Source organism: Pseudonaja textilis, chromosome 15, assembly GCF_049901715.1.
Source record: "Pseudonaja textilis isolate UNSWEBS1 chromosome 15, rPseTex1.2, whole genome shotgun sequence".
Classification (NCBI taxonomy): Eukaryota; Metazoa; Chordata; class Lepidosauria; order Squamata; family Elapidae; genus Pseudonaja; species Pseudonaja textilis.
Genome location: NC_142004.1, coordinates 1,478,531 through 1,502,068, shown reverse-complemented (window position 1 = coordinate 1,502,068; position 23,538 = coordinate 1,478,531). Strand labels below are relative to the sequence as shown.

Genomic DNA, 23,538 nt, shown 5'->3' with positions numbered 1-23,538 from the left:
GCGCGGCGCAGCTGCCGTGAATGTGCCTTCGGCGGAGGGCGGTTAGCCATTCGCCCAGCTCCCTGGCGGAGAATTGTGGGATGCCTGAGCAGCCGCCGAAGGAAGGAGGCAGGCGGGCAGCGCGCACACACAATATGTGCTGGCTCGCCAAGCGGAGGAAAAGCGCCCAGGCGGCAGGAGGCGCCCCGGCCCCGCGGAAGGGAGCCCGCGGCCCCGTGTGAAGGAGGAGGAGGAGGAGGAGGAGCAGCGGCGGCGGCGGCGGCGGCCGAGGCGGTGGCGGCGGAGGCGGCGGCCTCTCCCGGCCCGCGGACGGACGATCGGCCCGGCGGACAATGTCTTTCAAAGAGAGCAAGGCGGCGGCGGCGGCGGCGGACCGAGCCAAGCCGAGCGAGGAGCCGGTCCGCAAACTGAGTTCAAGTGAGCGCCGCTGCCCCTGCCTGCCTTCCTTCCTTCCCCCCACCGGCGGCGGCCCCGATAGGGCAGCAGCAGCAGCAGCAGCAGCAGCGGCGCCGCTTTTGCCCGGCTGGCCGGGGCTGCCAGGAGGCGGCGGCGGCGGCGGCGGGGCCCCCGGCTCCCTTCCTCCTCTTTTCTCCTTCTCTCCTTCCCCCGCACCCCCCTTCTAACTCCGGGGCTCACCCTCCCTCCCTCTCCCCCCGTTCCCCAGGTTGGATCAACGGCATGGAGAGCGGTCCGGCGGGTCCCTCGGCCGAGAAGAAAAACCACCATTGGAAAAGTTACAAGTTGATTATTGACCCGGCGCTGAAGAAAGGGCAGCACAAACTCTACCGCTACGATGGGCAGCACTTCAGCATTCCTGTAAGGGGGGGGGGGTGTCCCCAGGGGGAGGGGGGGGAAGGGACAAGAAAGCTACCCTAACCTATGCATGCCTTCCCTCCCCCCCTCTCTTCCACACCCCCCCAAAAACCTCTTTCTAGGGAAGTGCAGAGAGCTTCCCTGATGTCCTGGGGGAGAGAAAAGCTCACTAGGAAACAGCCAGCAAAGAGACTGAAGTTACACCCCCTGACCTAACGTAGCCTGTCAGGAAAAAAGCAAAAGCTCCAGCTATCTTTTTGCTGGCTGGGGACCCCAGCTCCTTCATCTCCCCCGCATCTAAAATCCCCCCTTAAAAAAAAAGCTTCCTTGCTTTGCAATTCTGCAGGGTAAAAGTTTTTTTGCCCTCATGGCAAAGATCAGATCGCTACATGCTGGCTCTTTGGGAAGCGAGCAATATCCCCTTGCTGCTTTTCCATGGATGTTTTTTATTATTGTTGTTGTTGTTGTTGTTGTTATTTTTTGCAGAACCCCAGTCTGGCCCCCGTGGAGTGCGTGGAAGACCCCAGGATCGGACGCATCTGGACCAAAACGAAAGAACTGGAACTCTCCGTCCCGAAATTTAAGGTAGAGAGAGAGAGGCCGAGCGGGACTCTTTTGGTGGTGGTGGTGCTGGGTCTCCTGTTGGCTTGAAGTCCGTGTAACCGCCTCTCTTTGAGCTTTCTTGCTTGTGGAGCACTTAGCGTAGCCAAAGACAAGCCAGGTGAAGAAGTTGAGCGGCTGTTTGTCAAAAGTTGGCCGGATTGAGGCATTCCCAGATTGTCAGTTGTTGTGTAAACAAGGCATGGCCGAGGAAGATAGCAGAGATAGCAGCAACGTGGGAGTTTGCGTTGAATGTCTTGCGCCTCGGACGGCTGGGAATGGCTCTCCCATTCCGGAGAAGCATTTTTAAACTTTCATTTTGCGCTCCCTTTCAAGAGAAGCGCCTTAAACTTTCATGCTTCCCACCAAACTGACTCCCATCCCTGTTTTTTCTTTCCCTCCCTCCCTCCCTCGTCCTTCCGTCCTCTCCCCTCCCCATCCCTCGTGTCCTGGGCTCTGCTTCCTCCTCCTCCTCCTCCTCCTCCTCCTCCCCCACATGAACCAAACCTCCAGATCGATGAGTTTTACGTGGGGCCCGTGCCCCCCAAGCAAGTCACTTTCGCCAAGCTGAACGACAACATCCGTGAAAACTTCCTGACCGACATGTGCAAAAAATACGGGGAGGTGGAAGAGGTGGAAATTTTGTACAACCCCAAGAACAGGAAGCACCTGGGCATCGCCAAAGTCATCTTTGCCACCGTCAAAGGCGCCCGGGAAGCCGTTCAGCACCTGCACAACACTTCCGTCATGGGGAATATCATCCACGTGCAACTGGATACAAAAGGTGGGACACCCCCCCCCTTCTCCCTCCCCACTGGATGCAGCCTTTCCTCCATCTTGCTTGGGTTTTCCTTCCCTTACCTTTTGCGCCGATCCTGGAGGGGTTTTCTTTCTTTCATTTGCAGATCTTGAGGAGGGCCGTTAATTAATTAAAAGGGGGGTGACTGTTAAATGGCTGTCCCTCCCTCCCTCTTTCTCACACACACCCCTGTGTCTCCTCGCTTGTTGTCACGTGGAGTTGAGTGTGTTGTCGGTTGCTAAGAGACAGGCCTGTAATTTAGCAAATGCTGCCATCGGCTCACTTTCACTCATTTACTCTGGCTGACCCATCGCTTGCCATCCTGCCCCCTTCCCCACCCCCTTCCTTGCACTCCTGGGACACAAAGTATGCTTTGCCCTTAAAAAAATGGTGTGTGTGTGTGTGTGTGTGTGTGTGTGTGTGTGTGTGTGTGAATTCCCTTTAGAAAAATGTCTGAGAAAATAATCTGGAAGGTTTATCCCCCTGCAAGGGGGATTACAGCACTTCCTTTTATCTTGTCCCTGTATTGTGGAAATCAGTATATTCTTAAAGAGGACTGCAAAAATATTCCTTGCCTGGTCTCTTAAAGAGACAGTATACCCTTATTCCTTCCCAGTTGAGAGTCCGGAGCGCTGGCCCTGCTAGGCATAAGGAAAGCAACCAAGGATGAATGAAATGGTTTATATAATTCCTAAACGGATAAGGGATAGTTTTATTTTATTTTTTTTCTTGCTGTTTTTTCCCCCGCTTCTTCTTTATGGCCTGCAGCAAGGAAACATACTTCAATCATTCAGGCCAATTTGTTACTTTCATATATAACATGTAACTTGTTTCCCTGAGAAACAGGAGAATCTGTTTAAAAAGCAGGGGGGGAATGTTTCATTTCGGAGCAAAAGGGGTTGAAAAGCCTATGTAAACAAAGACCTTATTTCAGGACATTGAAATTTTTGTTTTTATTTTATTTTTAATATATTTTTAAATATATTTTTAAAAAGCGTTTGTGCTAAAGTTTGAAACTGCGTTTTGTTTTCAGTGCTAAATGCTGGAACACAGTTTTGATCCAGTTCACTGAATTTCAGCGGAAGTAAAATATTTTTTTACCCGTTTTGTGACCAGAGGATTCAGACATGCATGTTAGAAAAAAAATGGATTGATCAATGAAGAAAAAATATAGGTCAGGTAGACGGCTTTGCTATTGAGTGTACTTTCCACATTATTTTGAGGCACCGTTGTATTAATTCTGCCTAATGACATGATCAATAAACGATATCACCATCTGTGATTTCTGCTTTGCCCCGAGTACTTTGTGATACATCAGTTGAGCTAATATTTTCAGCCCAGCCCAACCCTAACTTTATTAGTTTGAAGTAATTCCAGTGAGTTAAACAACATTTACTGATGAGCGATTGTAGCCTGAAGTCTTTCTGGCTTTAAATGAAAATAATGTGAAATCTTCATAATTCCTACTTAATTGCTTGAAACTTCAGGCTGCTATTGTATGAAAACTCAGCATTAGTATTTTGCACGCGTTTTGACCGCTTACTGCTAATAAAAATGAAGTTATAGGTTTCTATATAAACACTAGCCTTTAAAATAATTGTTTCCTCTTTGGATTCTGACATATCCAATACTTTTTAGTTAATTATGTGAGGTTCAGTGTTAATGATGCATAATGCTTAAATGTTAGACTCTGAAGATTATAACCCCAGAGATCTTAAAAGTGTAACTTTAACTGTGAGTCATTTAAGGTGAAATTTGTATGTTAGCGTATACTAAGAGTGTTGCTGTTGCTGATACTGAGATAATAAGGCCTATCTAGTGATACTTCGATTTATTTATCTCTTTGGTGTAACTGAGACAATAACCTGCCCAGTGAAATTGCACAATCTTGTCTCATAATTGAGTGTGATAAGGTGGGGTAGAAGCTAAGTGTTACTGGTGTTCCCAGAAGACTTCAGTTCAGTCAAGAGCTCACTAGGTAATCTATGCAATGACTTTTCAGTCCCTCAGCCCGGGTGATGGGCCTCTCCTGCAAGAATTCTGATCAGATTAACTAAGATAGTCGTGCTGAGTACTTGCAACTTCACGCCACTGCATTGGGATTGCAAGAACAAGAGGAAGGCTAATCTAGTAGCCCCTTTGGAGAAGCTCAGAAGCAAGAGACGGAAGCAGGGAGGAATCTTCTGATTATTCCCTAATTCTCTTCTCAACAATTGACATTCTGGACCTGCCAGACCTGAACATGGGGTAGATCTCCGCCATTGCAATAAGATAACTTCCTTCTCCGTGAATAGAGGAATCATTGTGCCATTATTTTGGTGACTTGTCAGTCATTATTTTTGCCATTTAGATAACCTTGATTGTCACACAGAAGAAAGTTGCTTTCTCCACTTAAGGCAAGAGCGAGGGTTCTAGGTCATTCTAGAGTAGACATTGGCCCATCCACCTCCTTTAACAAGTCGTTTTGTTACCTCTCCAGGTGAGAAGCGCATGCATTTTTATGAGCTCCTTGTGAACGGGCTCTACACACCGCAGACTTTGCCAGTGGAGAATGAACAAGACGCGTCCCCCACCCTCAGTGAGACCCTGCAGGTAGGTTTGGAACTCGGTTCATTTTAAGTGATGCTCCAGGCTAAGAAGAAAGAGCTTTGTTGACAGCAAACTGTGATTTGGATATACTGGCCTGTCTGCCTGCCTGACTCAAGAATGACATGACTGAGATTGATGTCCCATTAGTTCTGGTCTTCCCTTCGGCAGTCAGACTTTGGAATAGACAATTCTGGACATTGAACACATCTTTAAGGGGCCACATTTGACATTGATTTAAAGTATATATTTCATTCCCTAACAAAATCCATTGTATTTTATTCATCTCATTTCTGTATCTGCCTCACTCAGTCCAAGTGACTCTCAAAACATCCAGAGTAGCCTTGTACGTTCCATGTGAACTTAACCGTTTATATATGACTGACTTGTCAAAATCGTCTTGAAAGTTGCTGAGTTTCTTCAGAGCTCCTGTTGCAGTTAACAGATAGTAGTCAGAAGGCCTTCTGACAGTGTGATATGTCCCCAATGTCCATTCCTTGTGGTTTCTATATCTGGCCAGTTGACCACGATAAAATTGGATTTTGACGGCTTATTTTAGAAATCTGCTTTGGGGTGATTGAAGTAGGGACCTTTGATGGAAGCCACAAACTTTGATTTTACCCCGCGCCCAGGTCGAAACAAAGCCTCATCCCAGTTAAGGAGGTGGAAGACCTACATTTCCACGTTTTTAACCGATTTCAATGGAAATAGGTTTGTGAACGCCGCTTAAGAAGTCACCTAGTCCGATTTTGAAATCGGGGCAGGACAGAGAAAAAAAAACTTGTCTTGAAGTAATGTTAATAATTGAAGTTTGTCCCTATGCACTTGGACGAGGGATGCAAAGAAACTCAGTCCTGCAAAACGCCACAGCCAGATGCTAAGAAAACAAAAATAGGTGTGTTTCCTGGAGGTATCACTTGCTTTTTTTGTTTAATCAGAATTCCTTCTTCCATCGGCTAACCCTTTGTAAATCATTTAGATTAACTAAGTATAAAGAGCTTCCATCCATTGTGAGCATTCACTTTTGTCTAGCAAGAATTTAAATGAATGTTTTAAAACTATCCATGTTCATTTCCTGGGAAGCTGGCTCCCTCCTTGATGGAAGCACCTGTTGCCTAGAATTTTAAATGCCTCTTTTCAGCACTGCCTTCCCCTTTTTCTTCAGTCTTTAATCTCCAACTAAATAAATGGCATAATTTTATTCAGTCGGGCCAGTGTACGCAAAACAACAGTTGGTTTAGGATGGTGCCCTTTCCTTTATTACTTTTGTTTCCAGCTTTCGTTTTGGAAGTTTGATTTAAAAAAAAAAAAACTGTGAAAACTGAACTTGGTTGAGCAATTTCTGCACGTAGTTCCTCTGTTTGAAGCATCATCTCTTGTTGGGATACACAATCACTGACTTTTGCAATTTCTGCAGATGTTTGTTTTTTTAAATACTTGAGTGTTTCTTCTGCAGGCATTATTCAGAATTGTAGAGGAAACATTGTGTTGTTGGTTTTTTTAAAAAAACCTGTTACAGTTGCCCAACTCTTTTCCCTTTCCCTTAGCCTCTTTTTTGTAGAGTTTAATTGATCCAGAATTAAGAAGGACATTTCACATTCATGATGCTGAGCTCAGAATCCAGCCTGATCAAGCAGCTCCCCCTGGGTTTTCTTACAATGCAAAGGAATTTCAGCGCAATCTTTCTCGCCAGGCCTTATAAACATTCTTCCATTGAACAGCCAGATTCAGGGGCACTGAATATTAAGACCCTTTTCCGGGGCTCCACAGGTTCTTGGGGTCCTGTTTCTGTATAGGAGTGGGTTTTATTGATCGTGTCCTAGTGGTTACCCATTTATTTATTTCAATATATATGGCTCCCCATTTCAATGTTTGAGTTTCAAGACTGATTCCTGCTGCCACAGTACGAGACATATGTAGATTGTACATAGGGGGTAGATTGTATGCGTGTGTGTATACTGGTAGTTCTTGACTTACAACTGTTTGTTTAGTGACAATTCAAAGTTACAATAGCCTTGGGGGGGGGAAACAAATGAGCTATACTTACACCTGTTGCACGTTATCACAATATGGGCACTTGGCAACTTTGCACATTTATCACTGTTTGCAACGTCCTGTAATCATGATTTGGGACCCTTATTTGCCAATTTCCATTTAAAAAGCCCTGTCCCACTTAATGGACCATGTGGTTCGTTTAATGGCCACTGTAAAAAATGGTAAAACCTGCTCCAATTCAACCTCACACAAGAAATTCCTTGCCTGCTTGTGGTGGTAAATCCAGTAAGTGTGTGTGTGTGTTTGTGTGTGTGTGTGTGTGTGTGTGTGTGTATACACACACACTCCATGTATATTTCATGCAATGCTTAGGATCCATCTCGTTTTGAAAGTTTCCTTTTCATTTCGCTGAAGATGCCAAAGTAAATTTTAATTGACAGCAATCACTGGCAGCTGCTCTTCCGATTCTGAACAATCCATATCTGGAGAAATGCCACTGACCCTGCTGTGCCTTCTTGATATTTTATTATCGAAACCCTAGCTTTAAAAAAATAAATAGTGTGTTTAATTCTGCACAGGATTGTTTTTTTAAAAAAAAGAGAGAGAGAGAGAGATGAATAGATTAGAGGAAAGATTGACTTTAACGTCAGGAACGTTTTGTGCCAGAGCTATGTTTCCTTCTCGGCATCAAAGACAAATTTCATGCAGGTCAGGTGACATCCTCCGTGAGATTTGGCAAGTGCCCATTCAGCCAGGGTTACCAGCTAAGCAAGACCCGCAGCTCAGTCCCCGCCCAAGGGGAGAGAGGAACCATACTATGGGGACACGTATTTTGTACTTGCTGGCTGTGGAATTCTAGGAGTTGAAGTCCACAAGTCTTAAAGTTGCCAAAGAGTTGGAGAGCCCCGTTCTAATAGGTCTCACCTGTTCTTTACCAGTTACCTTTGCCTATTTTTTATTTTATTTTTTTGCAGTTGGCCGATACTTTGAAACGGCTCAAGGACAGCGGTCTTTCTTCGGCTGGATCCTCCACCACCCCAAACAGCAGCACCCCGTTCTCCCACGACACGGCCTTTTCCAGTTGTCGACAGGACACCCCCAACTCCTACAGCCAGTTCACCCCCCAGTCCCAAGGAACGCCTCTGACCCCACGCCTGGGGACCCCCTTTTCCCAGGACTCCGCCTACTCCAGTCGACAGACCACACCAGCCTACCATTTCGGACAGGACTCCGGCTACAAATCCCGGAGGCACGAAACGAAATTCACGGACGCTTATAACCGCCGCCAGGGCCACCACTATGTGCATAACTCAGCCGGGACTTTCCGAGGCTCCGAGCACCAGTTTGGCGCCTTCAAGTCCCATCAGCCGGAAACGGTGCAATATCCCCAGGCGTCCCCCGTGAGTCACTCAGGTGCTTCGACGTACAAGTCCACCTTCTCCCCCTACCAAGCCCCAGCCACGTACCCCCAGCCTGAAGAGCCCCAGTTTTCCCAAACGTCCCGGGAAGTGGAATACCGGCGGGCCCCGCCCCTACCTCCCGCCGAGGTGACCGTCGAAAGTAGCGCAGCTCCTCCGGCGGAATTTGTCCCAGCAAAGGACAAACCGGAGGAGCCCCCTCCTCTCCCTCCTCCGCCGCCCCCGGAGCCCGACAGTCTGAACGAGCCCTCCGTTGGGGCGTCCTTCAGCCAGACTCCAGAAGGGAGCGAGACGCCTGGCACCCCGACGGTAGAGTCGGAAAGTCAGCCTAACAGTTTGGACTCGCGGATCGAAATGCTTTTAAAAGAGCAGAGAACAAAACTCTACTTTCTCAACGAACATGACTCGGACAATGAAATCCACATGGAAGGCAGCCCCATTTCTTCGTCCTCCTCCCAGCTTTCCCCGATCCCCAACTCGCAGCCCAGCTATCGAGCGCAAACCCCTTCCTCACGCCCTTCCAGCACCGGCTTGGAAGACATCAGCCCGACCCCGTTGCCTGATTCGGATGACGACGAGCCCATCGCCGGGGTAGCTTCTGCCTGCCAGAACTTGAGAGGGGCTGGCGAGGCGAGCGTCACCCCCGTGGACCAGCTGAGCAGGGCATCCAAATCGGAGCCCTCGGAGGTCAAAGAAACGCCGCCTGTCAGCAGCAGCCCCGTGCCGGAAAAAATGGAAGAGGTAAGGGAGCAGGTGTGCAGGTAGCCTTTTGGCTTAGGGCCACAGGGGAGCCCAAAGTATCCGTCGTTAAGGGAGACATTGGTTTGGTGAGTTTTGCCCCATTTTTTTTTGACTATTCTCGCACGGTCGTTAAGTGAACCGCTGCAGTTGTGAAGTTAGGGAGGTGGTGGTTCAGTGAATCTGGCTTCCCCACTTGTCAGAAGGTTGCAAAAGGGGGCACGGCAACCGTCATAAATACAAGTCCGTTGCCAAGCGCCCGAATTTGGATCACGTGACCACCGGGATGCCGCAGCGGCTGTAAGTGTGAACAATGGTTATTAGTCCCTTTTTCAGTGCCTTGTAACTTTGAACAGTCACTAAACCAAGTGGTTGTAAGCTGATAAGTGCCTGTATTGGTGGGAGGTGCAGACCTTCAACCTTGTCTGAGAAATCGATTGGAACCTGCCCCCAAGGGTGTGCAGGTGTTCCTCGACTTTTAACGGTCATTCATTTAAAGACCAAAGTTACAATGATACTTGAAAAATGGTATTTACGACTAGTTCTCCTATTTGCAATAGAAGGTCCAGTCTGAATTGTGGTCGTAAGTCGAGGATTACCGATGTAGTAGTAAGCGTGGATTGCGTTCGCTTTACAACACACAAGATGTTCGATTTGTAGAACCGGATCTTTTTATCCTGCTTGGATATGATATCCTTTCGGAAACGATCATAGGCTACACCGGAGATTGGTGGGGAGGAAAAAAAAAAGAAAGAAAGAAAAGGAATGACTCTGTTTATGCACGAAGACACTGATTTGCTAATATTGGAAATAAAAAAATAATCCCAGCCAATGCTATCGTAAGCCGTGTGAGGGAAATTCCCTTCTCTCTGTGTCAGCTGGTTGGGATTTAGCAGGAAAATGCTTCTGTTTTTTTTCCATCCTGCAATGATCACACTTCTCTCGCGGAGTCACATTCATCCCTGGAGCAGGTTGTTGGTTGTTTTTGGTCACCTGGAATGCCAATTTATTTCCGGAAGCAGTTGATCCATTGGACGGTGAATGCTTTTAAATCTCTTCTTGAATGGCTTTTTGAAAGGAGTTTACCTATCATAATAAAGAGCTAAGCACCTGTGGCTGAAAGAAGAGGGCTTGAAATGTTTACAGATCTTGAGTCAGGTTCAGTCTGTCTGTATTTATCCCTCGATCGAACGGGATGGGATTTATTCCCATTGCAGGTCCCTTGGATGTATAAAAGGGTCGTGAAATCCAAGCCTTCTCTCTTCTCCTTCTGCCCTCCTTCCTGGCCTGTGGTTTTCTTTGCATCTTCTCCTATAATCCTGGGCTCATCTCACCTCCGTGGGCCTCTGTCTTTCCCGTGGCAGAATTGTACAAGTCGTCCTCGACGTTAGGACTGTCACTGAGCCCCACATTTCTGATGCTAAGCGAGACGTTCGTTAAGTGCGCTTTGCCCGATTTTGCAACCTTTCTTGCCACCGTCAATCCCTGTGGTTGTTAAGTTCGTAACAAGGTTGGTTAAGTGAGCCTGGCTTCCTCCTGGTCCAAAAAGTGGTGATCACATGACCCCGGGGCACTTCCCACCGCCATAGCAATAGCACTTAGACTTCTATACCATTTTATAGTGCTTTCCAGCCCTCTCTAAGCGGTTTACAGAATCAGCCTTTTGCCCCCAACAATTTGGGTCCTCATTTCACCCACCTTGGGAGGATGGAAGGCTGAGTCAACCTTGAGCCTGGTGGGATTTGAACTGCCAAACTGTAGGCAGCTGGCTGCAGAAGTAGCTTGCAGTTCTGCACTCTAACCACTGCGCCACAGAGCTCCTTTCTATGAGTCCATAAATCTGTGTCCAATTGCCAGGCGTCTGAATTTTGATCGCCTGACCATGGGGATGCTTGCGATGGTTGTAAGCGTGACAAATGAATCACAAGAGATCACTTTTCTTTTAGTGCCCTGGTCACTTTGAACAGTCACTAAACAAACCCCTGTTAAGTCGAGAACTACCCATATATACATAATTTTTGTCCCGGCTACTGAGTTAAAATTCTCTTTCTTTTTCTCTTTCCCTTTCTCCTCCTCTTTCTCCTGTCTCTCTTCTCCTCTCCTTCTCCAGCTAAAGGCATTCCTCTGTTGGTCTCTCCTATCGTTCTTGTTTATAACTGGTCCAAAAATATGTTCTTAATTGGAAAACATTTTGCCAGCTCTTCCTAATTAACCCGTTCAATGGTACACTGTCTTCTTCTGATTTATTGAGCTGAGCTAAAATAACTACAAAGACGCTGAAGATTAGAAAGACAGTTGGGATTGCAGACAGCAGTACCTCCTTAGTGCGGATTTGTCTCGATTTAGCTCCGCGGCTTTCCAAGCTGGTGCGTTTTTTGCCAAGTGAAGTTGTTGTGGCTTTTATGGATCCCTGGTGTTGACGTTAGATCTTTTTTTGGGTTTCCTTCTTCTCAAGTCTTCTCGTTTCTCCTCCCCCCCCCCAAGTCCTCCTGGTGGGAGGCGGGCACTCATTACAAAGCAGCACCTGAGCCTGTCAGGTGGTGTGGCACAAACACACACCACCCCGGCATTTCTCTACAACCCCATGTAGTCTGGGGAGCGAGTTGCAATTCCCCGGAGGAGAGCTCGCTCCATTCTTTGCGTCTCCCAAGACCGGCTTAAATTTCCCTCCTGCGAGAATTGAATAAAGCAGCGTAAATGAAACCCCGTGTTGTTCAATTTTCTCTCCTCCTGGCGAGGTGCCCGTTTTGTCTCTTAACAAGCATCTGGATGGATTTGCAGCTGTTCCTGTGCTAGGCACTGGTCTCGGTCTCTGGCAGGTGACAGGTGTCAAACAAGGGGGTTTTCCTTGCCCGTAGATTTCTTCGCACAGGTAAAGGTAGGCTTGGGACGAAAGACTAGGACGCTCAGCTGAGAAAAAACACATAAAGTCTCTGTTCTTGACAATCCCATCGCCTGATTTTTCTCACTGCTGTTACTAATCGTGTACACGTTTTACTCAATACAGATAGTCCTTGACTTACGACAGTTTGTTTAGTGACCATTCAAAGTTACAGTGGCACTGAAAAGTGTGACTTACAACCGTTTTTCACAGGTTACTACTGTCCGAAGGCGTTTCTCTGGCCTGGGGCCCCAGTTGATCAATGCTAAATATGTCAGGGATATGTGTGCAGAAGGTGGCTCTCATCTTCTAGATTGCCACCTTCTCAGTGAAGAGGAAGCTTTGGGAAAAGGGATGGATTGATCTAGACTGGGTCGTAAGGAAAATAAAAATGACATCTGCAAGATCAGAAAGCAATCTGAATCCCAAATTGCAGAATAGGGGGTTAAAAAGTGGGAAAGCTGCAGGCTTTGGGCCTCTGGTCTCTGCAGTGTTTCTTTTTTTCTACAAAGAGGCAAATTTTCTCACTAGATTCTGCGTGTTCAGCTCTTGAAAGAGGATTGAAAGGGGAGAAAGTGAATCTTATTGGTCTCACATTTACATTTTTTTTAAAAAAAAGTCAAAGGAGTTTCTATTTCGTGGTGAATGCGGCACAGATTGAAATTCCTGAACTTATCCAAAGGGTATTTTCAAACTAACAGGCCTTTTGAAATGTTCCTTTCTTTTACAGTTTTTGGATTGCGTTGATTTTCAAGCTGACTTCCCCTTGATTGTGCTTTACGCTCAAGCGATGGCTTGAGACATCAAAACTTTGCAAAAGTAGAGTTGGGTTTGGAGTAGTTGGTGGTTTCCAATTCTGGGTTTTTTTGTGCTCTCCTACCTTCTAAAAATACTTCATTATAATTACACTTTAGTGCAGCTTTCCCAACCAGAAGCCATGCTCAGCTCCCAAGGCTTCCAAATAGCACAGGCTGGGCGCACTGCTTTAGAGTAAAGACGGGAGAATATGTGAGACTTCTCCTTTGGAGATCTGCTTTGTCTTCTACTCCGGAGACCTTCCTACAAGGTCAACGCCAGAAGAGGTTCTTTGGAGGTCTTTTACTTTTACTTTGGAGACCTTCCTACAAGGTTGACGCCACAGGAGATTCTTACACCAGTAGGAAGACCTCCATGGACTGCGAACCTCTCGTCTCCCTCGTAGCTCCAGGCTGCTGAAGAAACGCTGCAGAATATAAAGTTCACTCTTTGCAAGCAGCACCACCTGGTGGTCACCCTTCCATCAAAGTCATCTTGATTAAACCCAGACTGGAGATTTCTCAGGACTGCTTTTATTCTTCAGTTTAGCGACTGGATGGCTCTCTTAGTAACCCACACCTCATAGCAAAACACTTTTTTTCATTTACGCTGCCCCGTAAGGTTACGTTCAACGACTCCGCCAGTTGGAGTATCTTTCAAAGCAAAATGGGCCAAGGTGTACCTTCCGTGGCGCCATTCGTTTATGCATTTAGGGTGTTATGAGGACCACTCTGGGTAAGCTTTGAAGGTCCTCTTATCTTCGTTAACTGTTCTCTGATCTGCTCTAAGGTGGCCCTTTCTCCTCCTTTTCTCCCTTCCTCCCAGTGTCATCAATCATCGGGGGAAGACATGGAGATCTCAGACGACGAGATGAGTGAATCGCCCAACGGGGAATGTGCCAAGAACATTGTGGTGAACACCTCCATTGGCAGCACCGCTGTGATGACCTCTTCCATCCCGATGCCCCCGCTGGGCTTTCCTCCACTGCCGCCTCCTCCACCTCCCCAGACGGTCTTCCCGATGCCTCCTCCTCTTCCTCCCCCGCCTCCGCCCACCCACCCAGCCGTTACCGTCCCCCCTCCGCCCCTCCCGACCCCACCAGGGGTTCCTCCCCCTCACATCCTGCCTCCTCTTCCTCCCTTCCATCCCGGAATGTTTCCTGTGATGCAGGTGGACATGATCAACGTCCTGGGCAACCAGTGGGGTGGGCTGTCCATGTCTTTCCAAATGCAAACCCAGATGCTCAGCCGGCTGATGCAAGGGCAGAACACCTACCAGTACCCTCCCTTCATGAGCAACCGGATGCAGTTTGTGAACCTCCCTCCCTACCGGCATTTCTCCATGGGGGCAGCGATGAACCGGGGTCAGCAGTGGCCCCCTTTGCCCAGGTTTGACCCCTCTGTCCCCCCGCCGGGTTACGAGCCCAAGAAGGAAGACCCCCACAAGGCCACGGTGGACGGCGTCCTCTTGGTGATTGTGAAGGAACTCAAAGCAATCATGAAAAGGGACTTGAACAAGAAGATGGTGGAAGTGGTGGCATTCCGGGCGTTCGACGATTGGTGGGACAAGAAAGAACGTCTCGCTAAGGTAGGAAGTTTGTCTGGGAGTTGGGAGTCCATACTTGTTAAAAGTGGTCAAGGTTGAAAAACACTGATCGGCAGTTCGGCGGTTCGAATCCCTAGTGCCACGTCATGGAGTGAGCTCCCGTTCCTTGTCCCAACCTAGCAGTTCGAAAGCATGTAAAAAAAAAATGCAAGTAGAAAAATAGGGACCCCTTTGGTGGGAAGGGAACAGCGTTTTGTGCGCCTTTGGCGTTTAGTCATGCCGGCTACATGACCACGGAGACGTCTTTGGACAGCGCTGGCCCTTCGGCTTTGTAACGGAGGTGAGCACCGCCCCCTAGAGCCAGAAATGACTAGCATGTATGTGTGAAGGGAGCCTTTACCTTTAGATCATCCACCTCTACAGTGGTATGACTCAATATGTTATGTATTTGAATACCCCAGCCTGTTTTCAGACATACAATCTTGAATCAATGATTGGGTTCAGATAGCTTTGTGCTGCGGGAGACCATAATTTAACATTGTGGATTCTGGCAATATTCAGCTTTAAGCTGGGATCTGGGGAACAAAACTCATCCTGTTTGCAGGTATGAACGTCAGACCAGACCAAGTGAAGATCCAGCGGTTAATTTGGGAATATTTGCAGCAATCTAGGTTGATGTGCAGATTATGCGGGGCTGGGTTTAGCTTCCCCAGGGTTTATTCATGGTGAATTTATCCTGTGAGATTTAAGCAAGGAAGCTCTGGTCATCTTCTCGGAGACAAATCAAGCTGGCTGCATCTATTCAGAGAAGTACAAGCGTCTAGAAAAGGATTAAAGCAGAAAAGTGAGATCTTCCCCGTCTTTCCCAGGCATCTTTGACCCCGGTAAAATCTGGGGACCATAAAGATGAGGAGAAGCCGAAACCAAAGGACCGTATCACCTCCTGTCTTCTGGAGAACTGGAATAAAGGAGAAGGGTTGGGCTACGAAGGGATCGGCTTGGGCATCGGGCTGCGAGGGGCCATCCGGCTACCATCTTTTAAGGTAAGAGTATCCCTGGCATCTCAAGAATGGCAAGTTGGTAAATTTGCTTTGATTTCTAGTGCAGGATTTCATGCCCCGACCTTTGGCCTTATGTTAGATTATAGGACCTCTTCAAGGAATGGTTCCTTGCCGAGCTCTTACGGACAGCTGGCAGGTGTGTTGGAACCAACAATGGTCGCTTCTCTCTTATTTAGAGAGAGCACCACCGATTCAGAACAGCAATTAATTTTGGGTCACCTTCTATGACCAGAGATTTCATCTCCTGGAATCAGACAGCCTTTGGATAAATTATTAGAAGCCCCATAGCAGAGTTAAGAACAGCGTGATCAGGGTTGACGGTGGTGGTCATAGCCCACCTTAACTGTGGTCAATAAACGAAGGATTTGTAAGTCGAGGATTACTTGTACAGGAAATCTATTTTCACATCCTTCTGTAGCCAGCCTCTTTTTAAACTTTTGGGAGCCTCTTCTGCCTTGTCCTTGGCAAAGGCAAGACAACTAGCAAGTCGCCCCTTCTCAAAAGAGGTTTAATTTCCCGTTTTCTACAGGTGAAGAGAAAGGAACCACCCGAAGCTGCCTCAGCTGGAGACCAGAAGCGGATTCGGCCATCTACTTCCGTAGATGATGAAGATGAAGGTCGCTACGCTTTGCTTCCTCCTCTTTCATCCCTTCAGACTAGAGCTAGGCTTAACCCGTGATCAGAGTAGAACCAGTAGGGTTACATTTGGCATGGCTAGCTTAAACCCAACTGCTCTAAACAATGACCAAATAATGTGTGCAGAGGGCATCGTGATCATATCTCGAAAACATGCCCAGGAAGAATATTGGGAATATTAAGCGTGTACAGTGGTTAAAAGTGCTGGCCTAGAAAACAGGAGGCCATGAGTTCACGTCCTGCTTCAAGCATGAAAAACTGGCTGGGTGACTTTGGGCCAGTCGCTTTCTCTCAGCCCAACCCACCTCAAGGGTTGTTGTGGGGAAAAGAGGAGGAGGAAAAGTGTACTGTGTGCCTTCACCTCCTTATTTCTAAGCAGTAATAAAGGCTGAATGACAAATAAATATAAACAAATCAATGAGTGAATCTCCCTAGCCTAGACTGTAGGCAGGGACGAGCATTTTCACATAACCTCAGTCAAGCCAAGCCAACTGCATTTTTACTAAATTGCCTGTCAAAACTGGCAATGCTGTCGCACCGTATACCAGCGTGCCTGATAATGCCATGTCTCTAGGCTTTTATTTGCCTCAAGGTGCCTAACTTTGGTCCAATCTGCTTTTTGGTGTCTTTTCTACCATTTATTTATTATTATTTTTTTGGCAAAAGTTGTTTCTGACTCTCTCCCTCCGCTCAACCCATCTGTTTTATACTTAGAATCAGAACGAGACCGAGACTTGCCCGATGCAGCGCTGGAGCTCTCCCGGAAAGATCCGGAATCTGTGGGCCTCCGAAGAAGACCGGCCAGGCCACTGGAGCTGGACAGCGAAGGAGAGGAGGAAGACTCGGGCAAGGAAGAGGAAGAGGAGGAGGAGGAGGAATCCTCTTCGGAAAAGGAGGCAGAACGGGAGGAAGTGGAAGGGGTGATGAAATCCATGTCCGATAAGGTATATCTTTATCCTGAGTTGTCTTCACGGGGGATGAGGGAGGAACCTCTTAGTCCTGCAAGAATCGAAAGATCCTTAGCGTCAGGGCTTCAACAAATCCACCCCCATTCAAATCATAAGTCATAAGGTTCTCTTTATTTATATTCTTCCTCAATGTCCTGTTTTGGAGAATAAAACCTTGCTACTTCGACTACCCGATGGCCAGTCTGTGGCTGGTGCTTATGTTTTATCTAGGTTACTTCTTCCCAACTTGATGCCTTGGAGATATATCTCGGACCGACTCCCATAATTTTGGGGTCTAGCTGTTAATTAGGTCACGGCTGAGGTTTCTATCCCATTGTTGGCTCTCGATCCATGTGTTTTCCCTCATCCCGGGTCGAAGGTGAGTGCTGAACTTTCCAAATTCCTTCTTTCCAAGGAAGAGGAGGAAGATGTCAACGAAGAAGAGGAAGAGGAGGAAGAGGAAGAAGAGACCGAAGCACAGATCAGTGAAAAGGAAGAGGATCAAGATTCTGAAGAAGGTACGTGGCTTTGTCAGAAGCTGAAATGTTGATTTTTAACCCACTTGAGAGGGAAAAATTACCCAAAGCCGACGGCCTTCTGAATGGAGGAGTAACCAAAGGAGGGAGTTTTATACAGATAGTCCTCAACTGAGGACCACCATTGCAGAATTTCCATTGCTAAGCAAGACGTTAAAGGAGTTGCACCCGATTTTACAATCTTTTTTGCCACGGTGGTCAACTGTCACTGCAGCTGTTAAGTGAATCTTACGGCCGTTAAGCTCATTGGAAGCCAGATGGGAAGGTCGCAAATGATTATCACCTGATCCCAGGGATGCCGCACCTGTTGTAAATGCTTACGGGTTGCCAAAAACTCGGAGTTTGACCACGTGGCTGTGGGGATGTCTTAATGCTTATAGGTGTGGCTTTCTTGCAAGCCACGTTTTTCAGGACCGTTGTGTGGTAGATGTAAATGGAAGCCTGCCTCTATTCCTTACAAAATCATCAAATTCACAGTTTTCGAATGAAACGAGCGTTTCATTGTTAAAAGGGCTTTTAGGTAAGGCTTTATTTGGGATGCTGTAGTGGATGCTAGTTCAGGTAACGTTAGTAACATCGGAGGGGTTTTCTCTTTAGTGAGGTTGTCCAGCAAGGTAGTAAAATTAGGTGGGAAAACAACAGAGACGTTGGTTTCTCTGGTCTGTTCTGAACCCACCCAAAAAATATCAAAATGAACCACAAATGTTTTGCCTTCCAGCAGAAGATCTAGGAAGTCCTGCCTCTTCCAGGGCAGAACTAGAGTCGTCCGATGAGAGTGAGGAATCCTCAGACTTCGGGACAAGTTCTGATTCTGATGATGAAGATGAAGAAGAAGAAGAAGAGGAGGAAGAAGAGGAGGAGGAGGAGGAGGAAGAAGAGCAGGAAGAGGGTGAAAATTACGAGGAACAGATGGAGGATGACGAAGGGGTCTCTTTATCGCATGAGAGGGAGATCTTGCCTGCTGAACTGGGCCTCGAGTCCCTCGCTCCAGGACCTGAAGATGAGGATGAAAGAGAGACCATTCTGGAACTCTTCCCGGTGGAGGAAGACTACGTCCCTCTAGGCCCGGCAGAACCTTCAGCTCCAGGAGGAGAAGAGATGAAAGAAGACACCAGGCCAGCAGAGGAGCAGGAGCAGGAGATTCCCGTAGAGTCCTTGGCTGCCGACGTGCTGGTGGTGATTGAGAGAGCTCAGGAGGAGAAGCTCCGGCTGTCTCCGATGCGTATGACAGGTAGGGCCTCCCCTTCACCTTTTCCAGCCAGGCTGGGTTCACCGATCATGCTAAGCCATCACGTGGCTTGAAGGTCTCCGCCAAGCCGATCTTTGGGCGACTTCTTGGGTTGTAACACACAGGATTATTTTTTTTTAAAGCATGACCTGGAAATAAATGCTGATTCTTAATGCCCTATATTAATTATCTTAATGTTCTATATTAATGAATGATAGCAGTGTTCCACTATCTCAGGGGCTGCCCCCACAGAAGAGGGAGTCAAGCTATTCTCCAAAGCACCTGAGGGCAGGACAGGAAGCAACAGGTGGAAACTAATCAAGGAGGGAAGCAACTAGAACTTAAAGAGAAATTTCCTGACAGAACAATTAACCAGTGGAACAATTTGCCTCCAGAAATTGTGAATGCTCCAACACTGGAAGTTTTGAAAAAGATGTTCGATAACCTTTTGTCTGAAGTGGTGTAGGGTTTCCTGCCTAGGCAGGGGGTTGGACTAGAAGACCTCCAAGGTCCCTTCCAACTCTGTTATTCTATTCTATTCTAATTAATGAATTGGGTGAAGCTCCAGCGACATCTTAAATTTATTTATAAAAGTTATATAATATATAAATATAAGTTGAGGGGATCCTTGGTGCTGATGATGTTACCTAATTTGGTAATGAAATATCTGCAAAAAAGCAGCCAAGCTCGGAAAACACCCAAGGACCCCTCCCTTCAACCCTGAGCTACAAATATTCCCCTTTACTAGTAAATGTGTAAGTTTCTCAAGGTTCTCTTCCTTTCAGTATTTAAAATTAAGGCACACGCCTTTGCTCAGGTGGAAACACCGATTTTGATTTACAAAGGGGGAAAATTAAGCTTAGAGGGACATGATATGTCTGAGCTGTGGTAAAATGCACAGGGTTTTCCAAAACGTACGATTGCTTTTGCAAAAGGTGAGGCATCCATATTTCATGTTACTTACAGAAAATGGACCTGCTGGGCTTAATGTAGGTAGATTTGCATGGACAGCTATCCTGCTTCTCAGACAGATGCTAAGTTTCTTTCATGGAGAACGTTGAAGAAGAACCTGACCGTGGTCCTTCGTGCCTCTGTTTTTTTTTTTTTTTCCCCTTCCAGTGGAGGAGTCTGAAGCAGATGTCGAACTGGAGCCGGAGATGCTAGACGGTCCAAAACCAGGCGCCCAGGAGGGTGAAGGCCTCCGCCCTCCGACCCCGGTGGAACTCTTTGGAGAAGTCTTGTCCAACAAGACCTCCTTTTTTACTAAGCCCAATGAGAGCACTTTAGAAATCCAAGCAAAAGGCAAATCGCCCTGCGTAGCTGAGGAGGAAGAGGAGGAAGAAGAGGAAGAGGACCAGCTCCCTCGGACTCCCGGGAGGGAAGTGGTGACTCCCTTGGAGTCCACCGGGCTTCCTTTCACCGCCATACCACCCTGCTCGCTTCCCCTGCCCCCTTCCGTCGCACCTCATAAAGAGGAATACTTGCTCCTTCCGGACAAGTTCCCCGATCACTTAGCCCCAAGCAAGACAGCACTAGAGGAGGAGCTGCCCCGGACGCCGGGCCGGGACATTTTAGCCAAGTGTTCCCACAGCTTCTCCAAGTCCCACAGCACGGACACCATCCCCGCCACGCCGGGGAGCGAGGCGCCTCTCACCGGAAGCAGCCTGACTTTGAGTTCTCCTCCGGTGCCAGGCAGCCCTTTCTCGTACCCGTCCCAGTCCCCCGGCATCAACAGCGGGGGCATTCCCCGGACCCCCGGGCGGGATTTCACCTTCACGCCTACGTTCCCCGAGCCTGGTGCTACCGCCCTCCCTTGCCTTCTGTCGAGCAAGAAGCCATCGGAGGAGGAGCCCGACGAGAAAGTCTTCAAAGAACCTCTCGGTGCTTCCTTGCTGGCTGGCATGAACAGCGTGCCCTCCCCCATCCCCTTTGCCAGCCCCCCCGTGCCAGCGTTTCACACCCACTTGGACCTAGCGCCCGGCCAGCCTCTTCCCGTTCGGCCTTGCATTTTCATGGACTCCAAGATGGCGCCAGAGGAGTGCGGTGCAGACACAAGGTCCGTCTTACCCTTCCTGGACATCCCCATGGCTTCTCCCCCTCTCCCTCCGCCCAGCCCCTCTTCTGTCCTCCCCATCAAAAGGAAACCCGGCCGGCCGAAACGAGCTTCTCCTTTGGGGCCCATGTTGGAGGCCTATTCGGACAAGCCCGTAGAGCTGCCTCCTCCTCCTCCTCCTCCTCTGCTTCCCATCCCAGTGGTCTTGGCAGAAAGTCCTGTGAACAAAGAGCTATACGGTAGCCATCCCGAGGGCTTCTATGCCCTCAAAGATCCGGAAGCAGTCACCTTGGACTTCCGGAACGACGGTTTCCACGAGAAGCTGCCTCCTGACGTCTTGATGGAGAAGCTCCCCTTCAAGGAGCTGGAGAACCAGTGGAACGAGGACTTCAAAGAAGAAGAAAGCTACCTGAAAGCCAAAAGGCAGCAGTGGAGGCGCCAGAAGAAGAGGCCCGACGACGTCCCGCAAATCCCTTCGCCCGACTACTCTCCCCCTCGGTTCCAGTTCCGGCCCCGCTCTGAGTTCGAGGAGATGACCATTCTGTACGACATCTGGAACGGCGGGATCGACGAAGAGGACATCCAGTTCCTCTGCATCACCTACGATCACCTGTTGCAGCAAGACAACGGCACGGACTGGCTGAACGACACGCTGTGGGTGTACCATCCTCATATCCTTTGCGGCTCTGTTTGCCGGGTGGGGCGGGGCCTCCGGAGCTTCTGACCACCAGGCTAATCGGCCAATCGTTGCATGATGGAGCAGAACCGAATTCTGCTTTGTAACAACACTGGCCAAGGAATGCCAGGAAAGGACACCCCCACCCCACCCCCATCCCACCCCCACCCCACCCAAAATTGAGGCACCCTCCTTTTTTTTAATCCTAAATTCTGCCAGGAGATGGTGTCTATCTTGAGGGAGGCAAATTTCAGGGATATTCTCAGATTATGGACCACTTTTTCAGAGGGTAGGTGTCTCCTGGCGAAGATGCAAGTCACCTGCAGATGGCACTCTCTAGTTTTTGAGCAATGTTTCTCAACTTTGGCCACTTGAAAATGGGCGGAGTTCAACTCCCCGGATTCCCCAGCCAGCCGTGCAAATACTCCTTTAAACTTACAAAGTGCCATCTGGATGGATGGGGGGCAAGGGAATTCTGGGAGTTGAAGTCCACCCATCTTCAAGTTGCCAAGGTTGAGATGTAGAGGGAGGTGCCACCATATAGGTAGGTGGCATCACTGCAGAGAAGCCCCATCTGCAATGAACCCCCAGCTGGCATTCAGTCTTGGACACCCACTAAATTTCCCCAACCCCTTTTCCCCACACTATTATTTATTCCTGTGATGACCCAAAGGGGCGTGACACAAAAATAACAAAGCCACAAAAGTAGAATAAATTCCCTTTAATGCCTCCAACTTGGCCCCCAATGTCCAGGGAGATCAAACTCTTCCAAAAACAGTCTATGAAGGGAAAAAAACGCAGTCTGAACCCAAAGTAAAGATAATTAGAAATTAAATAAAAACCAACACAAACCACACTGAAGTAATTGACACAGCAGGCCAGGATGATAAATTGCAGACTTCCAAAAAAGAATGCAGTACCCACAGTTGGGAGGACGCCAAAACCCAGATAAGCCTCGACAAAGATAATGCACGCTTTGCTTCCAGTAAGGAGCTGTGTGCAAACGCCCCTCTTATACCCTGTTCTCCCAGCTGCAACTAATGAAAGGGATCAGGGCCATTTCCTCTCCCATAAGCCAGGTTGCTCCCTTATCCCACCCCCTGTCAGCTGCTCAATCTCCCCCTCAGAATCAGACTCCAACTAGGGCATGACAGTTCCTTTTGGGGAGGAGCGTTGGGTGACCCCTGCCACTTTTCCCTTAACATCCTGCTACCAACCAGCTTTTTCACCCCAAAGAAGAAGAAACGGGACGATGGGATGCGGGAACATGTCACCGGTTGTGCCCGAAGTGAAGGCTACTACAAAATCGACAAGAAGGACAAGCTGAAATACCTCAACAACAGCCGAGCGTTCGCAGAAGACCCTCCCACCGATACGCAGGTAAGGGGGCTGCCCCGGTGGGCTCTGAGCAGAAGGGGTGGGATTGGACCCTTTGAAACCCACTTGCCTTGGATTTTGTTGAGAACAGGAATTCTACACCAATACAGGTGGCCCTCGACTTACGACGGCCACAATGGACCCCCCCCAATTTCTGTTGTTAAGCAAGACCCCTTTCTCACCAAGTCAATCCCTGCGGTTGTGAAGTTAATAATACGGTTGTTAAGTGAACCTAGCTTCCCCATTGACTTTAAATATCACAAAAGGGGATCACATGACCCCAGGACGTTGCAACCGTCATAAATATGAGTCAGTTGCGAAGCAGCTGAATTCTAATCACATGACCACGGGGGAGGCGGCTACGACCGGCCGTAAGTGTGAGAAGCCAGTCATAAGTCGCTTTTTTTCAGCGTCCTTGTAACTTCGAACGGTCGCGAAACGAGCTATTGTAAGTTGAGAACAACCTATACTTAACAGCTGCCTGACTTAACGGTGGAAATTTTGGGCTCAGTTGTGGCCGTAAGTCGAGGTGCCAACTCATAAAAGATTTCTATGGTCTTTTTAGGGTTGCCAACAGACAGGGAGGGGGGAGCAGTGCGGCAGTTTGCATTCCATAAATGTTTTCAAAGATAGTTTCTAGGTGACTGAAGTTTCTCCTGCTAAAGATTCTGCCTGGAGAGCATGACTGATGACTCTGGGCTACGGAGGTGTCCCATTGGAGAATATGAATTAAGATACACCCAGGGGGTGTGGAGGGAAAACCAGGGTCAAGGGTGACGGTGAATGACGTGCCTCAGAGTCGGCTACACCCAGGCAGTGCCGGCATGTTAACTCTCAATAAATCCTTCTGAAGT

At 48.2% G+C, this 23,538-nt stretch overlaps 1 protein-coding gene across 1 annotated transcript in view; it reads left to right on the top strand.

The window, feature by feature from the left end:
* Nucleotides 1–206: 206 nt before the first annotated feature.
* SETD1B (SET domain containing 1B, histone lysine methyltransferase) overlaps nt 207–23,538 on the top strand; it is a 29,107-nt gene continuing 5,775 nt past the window's right edge. Inside the window, exons 1-14 of the mRNA XM_026719448.2 lie at nt 207–417; nt 665–816; nt 1,300–1,398; nt 1,927–2,197; nt 4,692–4,804; nt 7,768–8,952; nt 13,451–14,212; nt 15,040–15,213; nt 15,761–15,848; nt 16,582–16,811; nt 17,230–17,332; nt 18,072–18,581; nt 19,698–21,302; nt 22,521–22,687. Of these exons, the coding sequence (XP_026575233.1) occupies nt 333–417; nt 665–816; nt 1,300–1,398; nt 1,927–2,197; nt 4,692–4,804; nt 7,768–8,952; nt 13,451–14,212; nt 15,040–15,213; nt 15,761–15,848; nt 16,582–16,811; nt 17,230–17,332; nt 18,072–18,581; nt 19,698–21,302; nt 22,521–22,687 (5,544 nt within the window). The 5' untranslated portion in view covers nt 207–332. The remainder of the gene's footprint in view (nt 418–664; nt 817–1,299; nt 1,399–1,926; nt 2,198–4,691; nt 4,805–7,767; nt 8,953–13,450; nt 14,213–15,039; nt 15,214–15,760; nt 15,849–16,581; nt 16,812–17,229; nt 17,333–18,071; nt 18,582–19,697; nt 21,303–22,520; nt 22,688–23,538) is intronic.